The sequence below is a fragment of the Bombina bombina genome, chromosome 1 (assembly GCF_027579735.1).
Source record: "Bombina bombina isolate aBomBom1 chromosome 1, aBomBom1.pri, whole genome shotgun sequence".
NCBI lineage: Eukaryota > Metazoa > Chordata > Amphibia > Anura > Bombinatoridae > Bombina > Bombina bombina.
The window spans coordinates 892,669,899-892,683,518 of NC_069499.1; the positions used below are offsets into that span (position 1 = coordinate 892,669,899).

The 13,620-nt window shown below is 37.1% G+C and overlaps 1 protein-coding gene across 2 annotated transcripts in view; it reads right to left on the bottom strand.

The window, feature by feature from the left end:
* The window catches only part of LPCAT2 (lysophosphatidylcholine acyltransferase 2), a 272,374-nt gene that overhangs the window by 4,731 nt on the left and 254,023 nt on the right, over positions 1-13,620 (bottom strand). For both annotated transcript variants that reach the window (XM_053699568.1, XM_053699567.1), the window contains exon 14: positions 45-186. In XM_053699568.1, the coding sequence (XP_053555543.1) occupies positions 45-186 (142 nt within the window). The remainder of the gene's footprint in view (positions 1-44; positions 187-13,620) is intronic.

Consider the following 13,620-nt stretch of genomic DNA (forward strand, 5'->3'; position numbering starts at 1 on the left):
TGCTGCTAGAGACAGAACCATTACCAGCATACTCATCATCTTACCATAGTTAATCTTTCCAGATTTATCAGCATCCATATCATTAAAAAGTTTGGAGACATCTAAATCTGGTAGTCCCAAAGAAGATCTCAATAAAGAACTGAATTCCTTTTCTGTGATGCTACCATCTTCATCAACATCAAACAGCTGGGGACAGAGAGAAAGCACAACGTTATTACTAAACATAATAAGACAATGGGGCATATGTATCAAGCTCCGAATGGAGCTTGATGCCCCGTGTTTCTGGCGAGCCTGCAGACTCACCAGGAACAGCAGTTATGAAGCAGCGGTCACAAAGAACGCTGCTCCATAACCTGTCCATCTGCTCTGAGCAGGCGGACAGATATCGCCGGAAATCAACCCGATCGAGTACGATCAGGTTGATTGACACCTCCCTGCTGGCGGCCTATTGGCCGCGAGTCTGCAGGGGGCAGCGTTGCACCAGCAGCTCTTGTGAGCTGCTGGTGCAATGCTGAATATGGCAAGCGTATTGCTCGCCGTATTCAGCGATGTCTGTCGGACCTGATCCGCACTGTCAGATCAGGTCCGACAGACATTGATAACTAGAGGCCAATATATCCAAGTAACACTATAACAATACCCTTTTAGCTTTTATACTATTTAGGCAAAGAAGTTGACGTGAAATCTCTCAACTGTCTGTAGGAGCAAAGTATGTTCAAAATAGTTATGAATGCAGGTAAAGGGTAGAGAAATTTTAGTAAAGGTGTGCATGTGTGTTAGAAAAGCTTAAGGGTATACAGGAAAGGCATGTTTGGGTGTTGAGGTATGGTGGGCTAGTGTCTGCATTAAAAGGGCACATAAGGATGAAAACTGCAAAAATAAATAAATAAATTAAAATAGTCAAGATTCATGATGAATCAATACAATGTGAGTGTGAGGCGTTACAGATATGTGGGCCGTGCAAGAAAGGCTAGTGGAAAAGAAAAGTATGTATTTGGTTAGTGACCAAGAAAGTTACAAGAAAGAACTCAAGCCTCAAAATCCTTGTAATGTCGAGGGCCGAAACGCGTCACCATTACAAGGATTTTGAGGCTTGAGTTCTTCCCTGGAATCGTCTAAATTCCATGGTGAGCTGTTTTTCATTTAAACTCCACCATCTTAGACAATATTGCACATGTTGCTTTTCTTATTCCGCTTTAGGTACCCAGATGTGGATTACCCATAACTAATTCTATCTACACCCATTTCTTCCGCTATGCAGTCCTGTTGTGATACCCTCAAGATACTAGGAATACACAGCATTTTTTCTATTTTTTTCCTATTTTTTAGATATCTACTTCCACATTTTTTTCTCACATATTTTTACATTTTTATATTTACGTGTACACGTCCAACACCTTGTTTCTATTAAACTTTTCATTACACCCCTAAGACTCCAATGGATTCGTTCTGAGAACTTCACCATTCACGGTTTATGTACTTCACAGACTATAACTAGTTCACACGGCCTAGTTCTGGCATCATCATTTTTTGACATACCATTTTAACATTATTTCACTTTAACATTGTTTCTCTTTAACATTGTTTCACTTATTTTGTCTCATTTTAAACCAGTTGTGTATAGATTTATTTTTTATTTGTTTTTTTTATCTTCTATTTTATATTTTTATACCATATTTTTATACCATACCATTTTGACTCACTAGGTACTTGTTAACCCCCCTATCTTTTTATATTTGTAATAAATGTGTTTCAATTTTACACATTACTAGTCCCTGATAGCGTACTTTAGCCTTTGGCGCTCCTATTCTTTGTTTCAGTTGTACTCCTATCCAGGGCCGTCTTTAATACTGACTGGACCCTGGGCAAACATTTTCTTGCCCCCCCCCCATGCAATTTCAATTTCGCTCTCCACCCCAACATCCCAAAAAACAACTAAATCAATTTATTTTATATATTTTTTTAAATTATTAGCCCAGCAGTGGATCATCCACTGCTGGGCTAATCATTTAAAAAAAAAATTGCAATATGTGAAACTGGACCTAAGCAGTACTAATAAGTAAATAAATATATAAATTCCTCCACTCTGGATTAATTTAATATGCTTTTGAATGTGATTCTGGTGTGAGGTTAGCTGGTTAAAGAGATTTAGGGCAGCCAACAGGAGCAAAGCAAGGTAAAGACTGAGGCGGAAGCATAGAGGTGCAGACAGATATAAGTTTACTGACTGGAACAGTAGAACTACTATGGGAAGCTGTAAAATCTGAAACAGAGAGAAATAAAAACTATAAAAATAAACCTTACCTTAATGTGTGAAGTATCAGCATGACACTATACATCAGCCACAGCAGCACATGTCACTACTTTGCTAGGAACAAGTTCCCTCTCATCCTGCACTAGACAATGCTGCATGGGGGGCATAAGTACACTCACTTATTCTTCCCACTGACACCTTTCTACAAAGCACTGTTTTCCTAACAAACTTCAGTTAGTTGATCTTAGAGCCACAGCAGAAAGAGCAGGGCTAAAGGGACCAGCAGACTGGATGCTGCCTGCCCAAGGCTGCATGGATACAGACGAGTCACACAGCCTCAAGACTGAAGAGAGCGGTGTGTGCAGCTGCACAGATGCTCAAATCCTCACGTGCCTGCCACTTCAGCTTTCTGCTGCATGCACCTCTAGTGAGCCCTACCCAGAAACAATCCCCACCACCAGAGCAGTTACCTGGTAACAGTGGTAACCCCAGCAGGATCTTTTCTGATGCAGTTGGATTGACTGGATGTCTAGTTAGGGCTTAGCATCCAGTGCTGCACAGTGCATATCTAAAACAGCACATGGCAATAGCTTGGAATGTCACATGACATTGGCACGGTCTGGCACAGTTTCTCACAAATAAATATAAGCAGAGAACTTTTGACAGTGACAATATTAGAACTGATTGTGTGTGTGTCCCATGTCACATGACATCAGCAGTCTGGCATGAACTAAAAAAAAAAAAAAAAAAAAAAATTTTTTTTTTTTTTTAGGACTCTTGGGCCCCTCAACAAAGACTGGGCCCAGGGCAACTGCCCCTTTTGCCCTGTGTTAAAGACGGTCCTGCTCCTATCTGTTTGAGGTCTTGTAAGGGGATCTCAAATAGTGAGCCTGTATGCTTCACTAGCCGCACCGCTACACTACTAATGGTGTCCAAAGTAAACACTCTTGTTCTGGTTATGGACTCGATATGCAGAGATAGTAGAGAGAGGTTTTTGCAGGTAGCAAGGCAGAGCAGGTAAGGATCAAACCAGAAGTCTGTCCAATCAGCAACAGAACAGATAAGGACAAGGCAATAGATCAGTACAGAGAAGTCAAGCCAGGGGTCAAGGGTCCACAAACATATAGGGTACAAGGGATAATAGCAAACACAGAATGCTAGGAAACACAAAGTGCAGCTATGCTCAAGCACTGATTACAGTGAGTTGCAGGGTTTTATAGGGAGTGACTCCTCCTTTGGGAGTGGTTAAGTAGGATGAAAACAAATACAAAATATAGACCCATTGTAAATAACTGCACCTGTATCTTTATTAGCCTGCAGGACTTGCCTTTCATTATATAGGTGAAAGGGATATGAAACCCAAACATTATTATTTGTGGTTCAGACAGAGGGTACCATTTTAATTTTTTTTTTCCAATTTACATCTATTATCAAACTTGCTTTGCTCCCCTGATATTCTGTGTTGAAGAGATACCTAGGTTGGCATCTTGAGCACTACATGACAGGAAAAAGTGCTGCATCTAGTGGTTTTGCAGGATAACAATCTTGCAAAACTGCTGCCATATAGTGCTCCAGAAATGCATATGTCCTTGCTTTTCAACAAAAGATACCAAGAGAATGAAGAAAAATTCATAATAGAAGTAAATTATAACGTTTTTTGTTTTTTTTTAAATTGTATGCTCTATCTGAATCATGAAAGAAAAAATGTAAGTTTTGTATCCCTTTAATGGAGCTTACATTCTGCTTTCCTTCAGCTTATTGCTGTGCTTTAGGCCTCAAGCCTGGGGACTGGATTAGTGAAAACACAGGCAGAGACACAGCAGATGACAGGGAGGCAAGCAAGGGTGAGAGGAGAGAACCTTCAGAGTGAGATACTGGCACTCTGGACAAGATACAGATATCACACAGGGCACGGCAGACTGAACCAATCTCTGTTCAGCACAGATTGCAACAGTTACAATTATTTTCCTTCTGAGAGTGTTTGGGGTTATACCATGAAACATATTGATTATTTTTTATTTTCTTTATTTGAATGATTTACTGAGATACTGTACTACACAAACTGTGCACCAAATATAGCCACTGTGAGAATTTAATGTCACAATCACAGGACATAATTATTTTTCTATAGTCCCCACTCTCCCTCCTTTATTATAGGGTGACCACTGGGCAAGTAGAAAAGGGGCTGGCATGCAGATTCTGGACAGTTAGAACCTTTGATGTCTGGAGATGCTACATAAAAAATAAATGGGGGTCAGCATCCCCCCTGTACCCCATAGTACTGCCACTGTTTTTGGGCATGCAAGAATGATGTAATTGTGCACCTAGTGAAAAATAGGAGATGAAATGTTTGGAGTTACAAATAGTACTAAGAATGAGAAAAAGGCACAAGTATCAGAAAATGAAGTATTAATGATTTTTATTTGAGTAGTGCTAGTGCATTAACGGTGCCTAATGGGAGAAAGCTGTGCATAGTGTTAAAAATGAACTTGTAAGGGCAAGGAGCAGCTAAAGGGGCCCAAACAAAGTTTCCGTCAGAACAAAGAAATTGTGTACAGATAGTTATAGATGGGTTTGTAATATTGCAAGGAGTGTGGGGATAATGTGTGCAATAAAGTTGTGTGTCTGGATGTACGAGAGAACAAAAAGAGTGCAAGCTGGTACCCAGTTTATGGATCATCCCATATTGGAGTCATTTCTCTTAATTTCAATATTATCTGGAATATGCTTTCCCTATGTGCCTCATCTGTCAAATTCTACCTGGGTCCTTTGCTCCCACTTGATCCTACTATAGAGCTAGCCCTGGCTGTATGACAAAATTAATATTATTTTTTTTATTTATCATTAGATGCTGCACAAGCCTCAAACTAATTAACAGAAATTATTTACACCTGGGTGTTACATGGTCATAGCTTTTAATTTGTTTAAAAGTGACACTTGGGTCTGTTCCAGCCCGTGAGCTTATTAGGGGATAATAAAAAAACAGATTTAAATATAAAGGATTAGATTACAAGTGGAGCGCATTTTTTTTGCGTATCTGCAAACAACCCAACCTAGAAGAGGGTACTTAGCAATAATTAGACATTGTTATATTAATATTTGATATTAACATTAACAACAACTGGTGAGCAAGAGAGGCCGACTTATAGCAGTGTGGGTACCTTCCTCTAGTCATTGATAGGTTGGTAGCATGGTTATTGATTGGTTGTCAGGCATGTCAGTCTCATTCGTGTGGTGCTCTATATCCTATTTCTTAATTATGTCACGGTCTTCTATTGTCTTCTAGGGTGGGGTGTATTTATTTACCCAGTACCTTAGGAATACTGTGGCCAACTTCAGTACATTAAAGGGACATTCAACACCCGCTATAACCTTATCTCATGTATTTTAAACCGAATCCAAAATCCGCCTACACCGCATCCCAGCCTTGTTTACATATCCCATGTCCAAGTAATTCTGATCGTTATACCTTGCAGTATTCTGTAAATATGGCCGCCTAACTCCTCCCCTTCACGCTTCTTCCCCAGCACTCATCCCTTCATACACGTTCATGTTATTTTCTGATGACGCTCTTACAACGTCATTGCGCATGCGCATTTCTTACAAACAGAGCGCAATCGTAATCACTACAAGATCTGTTCATGTCTTCATTTTCTAACTTTATGGTTCCTAGGTTAACACGCATGCGCAAAGGTCCGTGAACGCGCTTTCAATTTCAGTCCGAGGAATAGAACATCATTGGCTGCTCGTTTGAAAAAGAAGCTCCATACGTCACGGTGGGGGGAGTTAGGGAGCCATATTAACACCCAAATATAGAAGATAGACTAAACGATTCAGCAGTGAAGGAAGTAAGTAATAGAAAGGGGGAAGGTTGCAGGCGGATCTTGAGTTTTAATTTTTTAATGTAGATTTATGTTATGTCGAGTGTTGAATGTCCCTTTAATTCAGTTTATTTATTCTAAACAAGCCTTTAGCATCAGTCAGGCTATTGCTGATATTTATTATACGAAAAAGTATTCTGCTGTTTTGCTAGAATTACCTTAGCATCCCATCCCTTGTTATACAACAAGCTACAAATTACTTTAGTCACTGCGCAACTGATCTACTATACTATATTAGAAAAGTATTACACTGGTTATGATTTTCTAAATGTGTGTGTGAACAGCAAGAAACTGCTACTATTTGCTGCCTTTTTATTTGGTTCACAAAAAAAGTTATATTTTAATAAAATACAATTTCTTACACTCATAATTAGTGCATACAAGCAGGGGTCAAGTCCAGCAGGAACGCATGGGAATGGAGTTCCTGCACTATTTTTGCAGGGGGAACTAAGTTCCCCCTGGACAGATAACAGAAACACTTCAGTAAACACTGCTGCTGCTGGTGGTAGGAGCTGGAGCACAGTCTGTTAGAGGGATAGTGAGATCATCTAGTAATGGACAGTAACGCTTTCTTCAATACACTAAATGCAAGCCTGTCAGCAAGCCGATCACCCTGCACTGTGTGGAACACATGGTTCTAACATTTCTGTGTGGCTTGCTCTGGGGTTATTTAGCTCCCCTCAGCAGAAATACAACTATTGCACCTTAAGTGGGTGAGAACCTGTGACAGCGGAGGAGTCTGGAGTTGCTGTCAGACATGGAGGTCTCAGCCCACCCTGGAAAGGAAGGAGAGGGGAGAAAGGAGGGTGTGAGGAACTGAAGCTAAGCTAGCTATTCGCCATGTGAGTTAAAAATAAAGTATGGACATCCTTGATGTTGATATTAAACAGGCATTCATATGTGTCTAGTTTAGTTTTTTTTTTTTTAAAAAATTCAGTGTTTAACCAAAGAAAAAATGTGCTCATCAAGCAGGGAAGAGTCATGTCCTTCCAGCTTCCTGCTTCCTCTCTGATTAAAAATCCTTTTAGTTCTTCCAGAGCTAGCTGGGATGAGGTTTGCAGGAGAAATACATGTGTACACACAAATGAAAATAGTCCTTGCAATTAAAGTGTTTGTGAAACATCTTGAAGTAGGGCAAACCCAATTACTATATTTCAAGGTAGAGCTGGACTGGGACCAATAGTATGTGCAGTCTGTTTATCTATGTTGGTGTCTGTATGTCTATCAATTTATGGTCAGCAGGCCAGATTCTCTGCAGAATGCTGACCTATGCAAGATAAAATTGTTTTTGCTGTAGATTTAACCTTACCAGTTTCATCCCAAAGTGAAAGGTGACCTGTCCCTGCTTCCTCTGCCAGTGTTACTTGCTTGACATTTACTTGTTATACATGTTAATGGTAAAAGAAAATTACACTCATACACGTTGTGACCATAATTTTACTTTAAATCACATTATCATTGTTTCTTACTGCAGAGTGACTTTATCAAGATCAAAATATCAGATGTTTACATTACAGAGCCTTACACATCCTGAGAGCCAGTGAGTACCATCTCCTAAAATTTTACTAAGGGTCTTAGCTTTTTGGATTATTCAACATAATCTATATACAAATAGCCCTTTATGTGTTCTATAAAGTGTGTGTCTGGAGTCTCAGTAGTCAGTATTAGTTGAATCCTAAATTACAAATACAAATTTCACCCCTGCCACGTAAAAATGTAACCATGGGTGTCCATCCTCAGGCAACCAAAGGCAGCCATTCAGCCCTCTATTGGTCTTAATTTGCTTTCATAAACCAGAGTGTATAGATTATTTACAAATAAATACACTGTGTGTGTGTGTGTGCATGTAATTGTGTCTGTATATAAAACAATATTGTGAGGGGGTAGAAGTTTTGGCGAGTTCCCACACTTCTTTTTGTAGGACTTGACCCCTGCATAAAAGCATTCCTTTTTGGACATACCCACTCCTTTGTGGGATCTGTTCTTATTTGAACAACTTTGCAGTATACTTTTAATATTTATTTTGCTACCTTATCATGTAATCTAGCTATTAAACGTGTGGGCTTCTATAAGGTAATGGGCACCACCATGATGTAACTTAGTTATTATAGATTTAAAAACAACTTCTTAGCTTACATCCCTTCCTGGGCTAGTCAGTAACAGTTATAGATGAGCTGATAAAATAATTATATTACAGGATTTATAGTTCAAAACAGTCTTTTGGAGGCAGGTATTAACACTCAATAAGGCTTTTATGTGATGTTGAGCGCTTTAAAATGTCGTTACTTGTAGTGCTTTTTAAATTAATCCTCCGATATAAGGAAAGTTCATATACCCAGGTCTTCAACATAGCTTTTATTGGTAAAACGTATATATAAAAAGTATAAATTCACAGACCTTGGTGATGTCAGTTGATAGTGCATGTTCAATACTGTTACCTCTGACCCCCAATACGCGTCAGACGTGTTTCACCGTAGCTTTATCGATGGTGACTTGATATTCTGACCGTAAATGCCAGCTTTTTAAATATCCCTCCGATCACATGACCTCCCTCCGTGCCACTGTACAAGTAACTCTATTTTAAAGTGCTCAACAACACATAAAAGCCTTATTGAGTTTTAATACCTGCCTCCAAAAGACTGTTTTGATTATTTCAGGAGTACACCTAGTACAGAGGACTGCATCAGGTGTATTGATTCTTCATTATTAAGGGTTAAGCACAGGCAGGCGCTTTAAACAGCAGCTATAGCACAGAGTAACCACAAATTGAAAGGATTTAGAGTTCCTTTAGTATACTGCAGAATTTGCAAAGCTAACTCTGCTATATATCTTTCCCTAATTGGCTTCAGCAGATAACTACAATATATTTCTGTTGTGTTCCTGTAGAATAACATCAATGATGCTTATTTTTAAAAATACTTACCTTTGCATTATGGTAAACATAACGCCGATCCTCTGCCCGCAGCTCCTGCTTTCTTTAGCATATCGATGACGAATCCGGCTTCCTCCAAACATTGTGTTGCCTCACAAGCTGGACACCAAAGGGGGCACACAATGATTGGAGGAAGCCAGATTCATCATCGATATGCTAAAGAAAGCAGCAGATGTGGGTGGAGGATCAGCGTTATGTTTACCATAATGCAAAGGTAAGTATTTTAAAAAATAAGCGTCATTGTGAAGTCTAATGAATAAAAGTGCCCCTGTTATTAAGATTATTTTTTAGATACTGGGCACTTATTCATTAAACTTTACATTAAATATTGTAATGAAAGACAGCACCTCTGGTAATGTACTGGGGCACGGGAAAGGATCAGCCAAATCCAAATGCAATGTCCAAATAAATAATTTTCCAGCCTCCAGTAAAAAATTAAAAGGCCTTTATTTTCTCTTTACAGGGTCCATCATACAAACTGTTGTTTGTATGATGGACCCTGTAAAGAGAAAATAAAGGTCTTTTAATTTTTTACTGGAGGCTGGAAAATTATTTATTTGGTCATTAAACTTTACAATCACTTTATAATATAGCTCAAATCAAACTTCAGTTATGAAACTTTTACAAAAGTTAACTACAGATACTGCAATGATGATTTATTTTTGTAATTAGGAGTTTGGACTTGTAAACAATGTTAAAAATAAAATGAATAAAATTATATATTATTAATTGTGCAGATAAACTGATATTACTAGTTACAAGAAAAAAACTGAACTACTTTTTCTTTCCTAAACGTCTGTAAAAATCCTTGCAAAGGCCTCACTGAAAAGCCTGAGAGATAACTGTTTCTTATAGTTTTTAGTTTGTTTCTTTTTTTGTGTAGTTATAACAGATCTTGTTATATCACATATTTATTTATTTATTTTACAGATTCAAACAGCATTTTTTTATTTAAAAAAAAAAAGTAAAAAGAAATGTTGTTGCAAAGGAAATCTAATGGAGGGGAAAAAAAAAATTATGTTGGTTGTTTAAATATTGAAAAAAAAAATAAAGTTTATTTTCTATAAAGTATTTTAATCTCTATGTAACCAATAACCATGTGCAATAAGAAAATATTAAAGGGACAGTCTACTCCAGAATGTTCATTGTTTAAAAAGATAGATAATCCCTTTATTACCCATTCCCCAGTTTTGCATTACCAGCACGGTTATATTAATATACGTTTTACCTCTGTGATTACCTTGTTGTATCTATGCCTCTGCAGACTGCCCTCTTATTTCAGTTCTTTTGACAGACTTTAGCCAATCAGTGCTGACTCCACAAGAGTGAGCACAATGTTATCTATATGACAAACATGAATTAGCGCTGTCTAGCTGTGAAAAACTGTCAAAATGCCCTGAGATAAGAGGCGGACTTCAAGGGCTTAGAAATTAGCATATAAGCATACCTAGGATTTGCTTTCAGCAAAGAATACCAAGAGAACAAAGCAAATTTGATGATAAAAGTAAATTGGAAAGTTGTTAAAATGACATGCCCTATCTGAATCATGTAAGTTTGCTTTTGACTAGACTGTCCGTTTAAAATTACTATCTAACATTGTTTGTACAATTCAGTGCTTGGACACTTTTTTGCCTGTTTTATATGGGTCCCTAATTGTCCTCAGAAAAACAGAGAAATAAGAGGAAACAATTTTCATGGGTAAATTACAAGAAAATGGGGCAAAATAATGAAAGTATATTGTAATGTTTTTTTATTGCACATAGTTAAATATTTTATACTGTTTAATGTCACTTTAAACATATTAAGATATTATTTTTTGGATAATAATCTGATGTTATTTTATACATGTAATAATCTCTGAAACAATGGCAACGCTGAAAAGATTGTGAAGAGAATAATATCACAATATCCCAAATATCATCCACGTTCTATACAGATAAAGCTTTAAATCAAATATTTTCAGACTTCAAATTTTAAAACAAGATTTCTTTATAGAAGAGGAAAAAAAAAATCTGATTAAGATCCAACTTTTAATTATGTTTCCATGGTGTAAATAGCAGCCATGCATAATACAGATCTAGACGTAACAATAACACCCCTATTATTTCAAAGCTAAACAAGATGATCTACCGGTGTAGCACATTATTGTTGAACGGCCAAGACAATAGGTCAATAATAGCGCAATGTGTTGATTCAACAATGAGATCTCTGTCCTGAGTTTTTAATTTGAGATTTACGAGGAAATCAAGAATGAGGAAGACAAGGCCTAGACACACTAGCTGGGGGTAATTACTGCTAACTCTGTGCTTAGTTCCGCATGTATGTTTGGCAGAGGGTGAGCAAAGTTCTGGAAAAATACTAGAATCAATTTCAAGTCTTATGAGGATTGCCCTGCACAACATAATATAACATGCATGTTAACCCTTTGGCTGCTAAGCCATTTCCCACCTGTGTGCTAAGCTGGTTTTGAGCATTTTGCTGCAGTTCACGTTTAAACACTTTTAGAAGTAAAGTTTGTGTGAATAAACTATACAAAATATATATTGATTTTTTTTTTCAGCAGACCCAGCAGATTCAAAATATACCATTATTTTATGTTTATGTATCGTCAAAACCTGTGTGGATAAATATTTGTAGTAGGTAACCTGTCTGAAATAAGCAGAAATTAAGAACATTTCGCTGTTTTTTCCCACTGTTTTATTGCAGGAATGTCAATTTGACAGCATAAACAGCATCTTGGAATTTGCTGTACTGTTTTTAGTAATTAAACAGTTATAGCCACCTGAGAAATTAAAATTGGGTACACAAAGCACACATTTTCAGAAATACACCCCTTGGTGCATCAAATGAGGGGCTACAAGTATTTCTAGCATGAATTTGGGGTGCGCAGCAATTAAGGGAATAAGTTATATTGCTTAAAAACAATAATAATACTAAGCAAAGAGCCATATTCTACTTATTATTACATTGTCTTTTTTTGTGCTAGCAATACATGCAGCCTCTCAATTGATGCACCAAGGGGAGTACTTTCCAAAAATGTGTATTTTATTTAATTTAACTTAGTTTCCCAGGTTTATACAGCGGTCTGATTGCAGACATAACCCATCAAAGTTGACAGGCTATTTCTTTAGACTATTTCAAGATTGCAATGTCTGCAATTAAACAGTTCTAGCCACTTGGAAAATGAAAATATGGTACACAAAGCACACATTTGTAGAAAGTAAACCCTTTGGCGCATCAAATGAGGGGCTACATGTATCTCTAGCACATAATTAAGGTGCGCAACAATTAATGCAATATGGTGCTTTGCATATTCCACTTATTATTACATTGTCTGTTTGTGCTAGCAATACATGTGGCCCCTCATTTGATGCGTCTTGGTGTGTACTTTCTAGAAATATTACGTTTATATACCAGTGAAGGAATCAGAGTCTGAGTTCATAGAGAACTCAGCTGCTTCCTCAGCACTGAGACGCTTCGCCATAATTCTCTTTACAAAACAAATAAATATTTTTAAAGGAATTATGTCGCTAGAAAATATATCATTTTTAATGCGAAAAATAAGCTTCTTTGCAGTAGTTTTGAAAGATGGAGAGAGCTGCGTAAAGATGGTGTTTACTCATCTTCCACGCAGCCTAAAAGACTGATTATAAAAATATTATTTGGTGTGTTTTTAAAAAAAAAAAAAAAAATTCTTCTACCATTTATTAATTTGTAACCACATTATTCAGGTGATCATGGGATTACAAATATAATATTGGTCTGTATTGTAAAAGGGAATGCAACATTTCTCAGCTAGGTGATCACTGCGGCAACGCTCGTTACCACGGTGATAATTTAGCTATAATACTTAAACCGATATTTATTTTTCAAAAATAAACAAGTTTATTTTTATAAAATGTATTTTGGGGGTCTCTAGGCAATTTTGATCTTTATATATGTGCCTTTAGAGACCCCCAAATCTTTTTTTTTTACTTTTTTTAAATAATTATTTTTTTACTCATTTATTTTTTATTCTACACCCCAAAGACTTATACCATTGGAAAGGGTAGATTATAACCTTTCTTGGGGGTCTGTAGCTGCTTAGATACCTGAGATACAGGCATCTAAGCAGCATGCCCCCATCTCCCTATAACTGACAATTGTCAGTTTTAAATAAATTTGCACGATGATGTCATACTATTAATACAAGAGAAGTTGTGAAGAAAGATACACAAATAGCACTCTGTTCCCACAAATGAGTTACATTGGTATGGGAAGTTTACATCAAATATATTAAACATGAAACTTTAATGGATATACTTTAAAAAATAGGTACTCTAAAATCTACTAGAGAACAAAGGGTTGGCTAGTATATAGATCTCTGGGAATTATTCATCAGAATTACTTGTTGTATTAGGATAGTGTATTGGTTATGGCTTTGATATTGCTGAGGGGAACTCACTTGTTTAACCCCTTCTAATCAAATAGTATATTGACTGAATTAGTACCTGGCTATATAAAGTTATAAAATACAAATCTCACTCGTTACCCTTTTGGTATATTCAGAAATT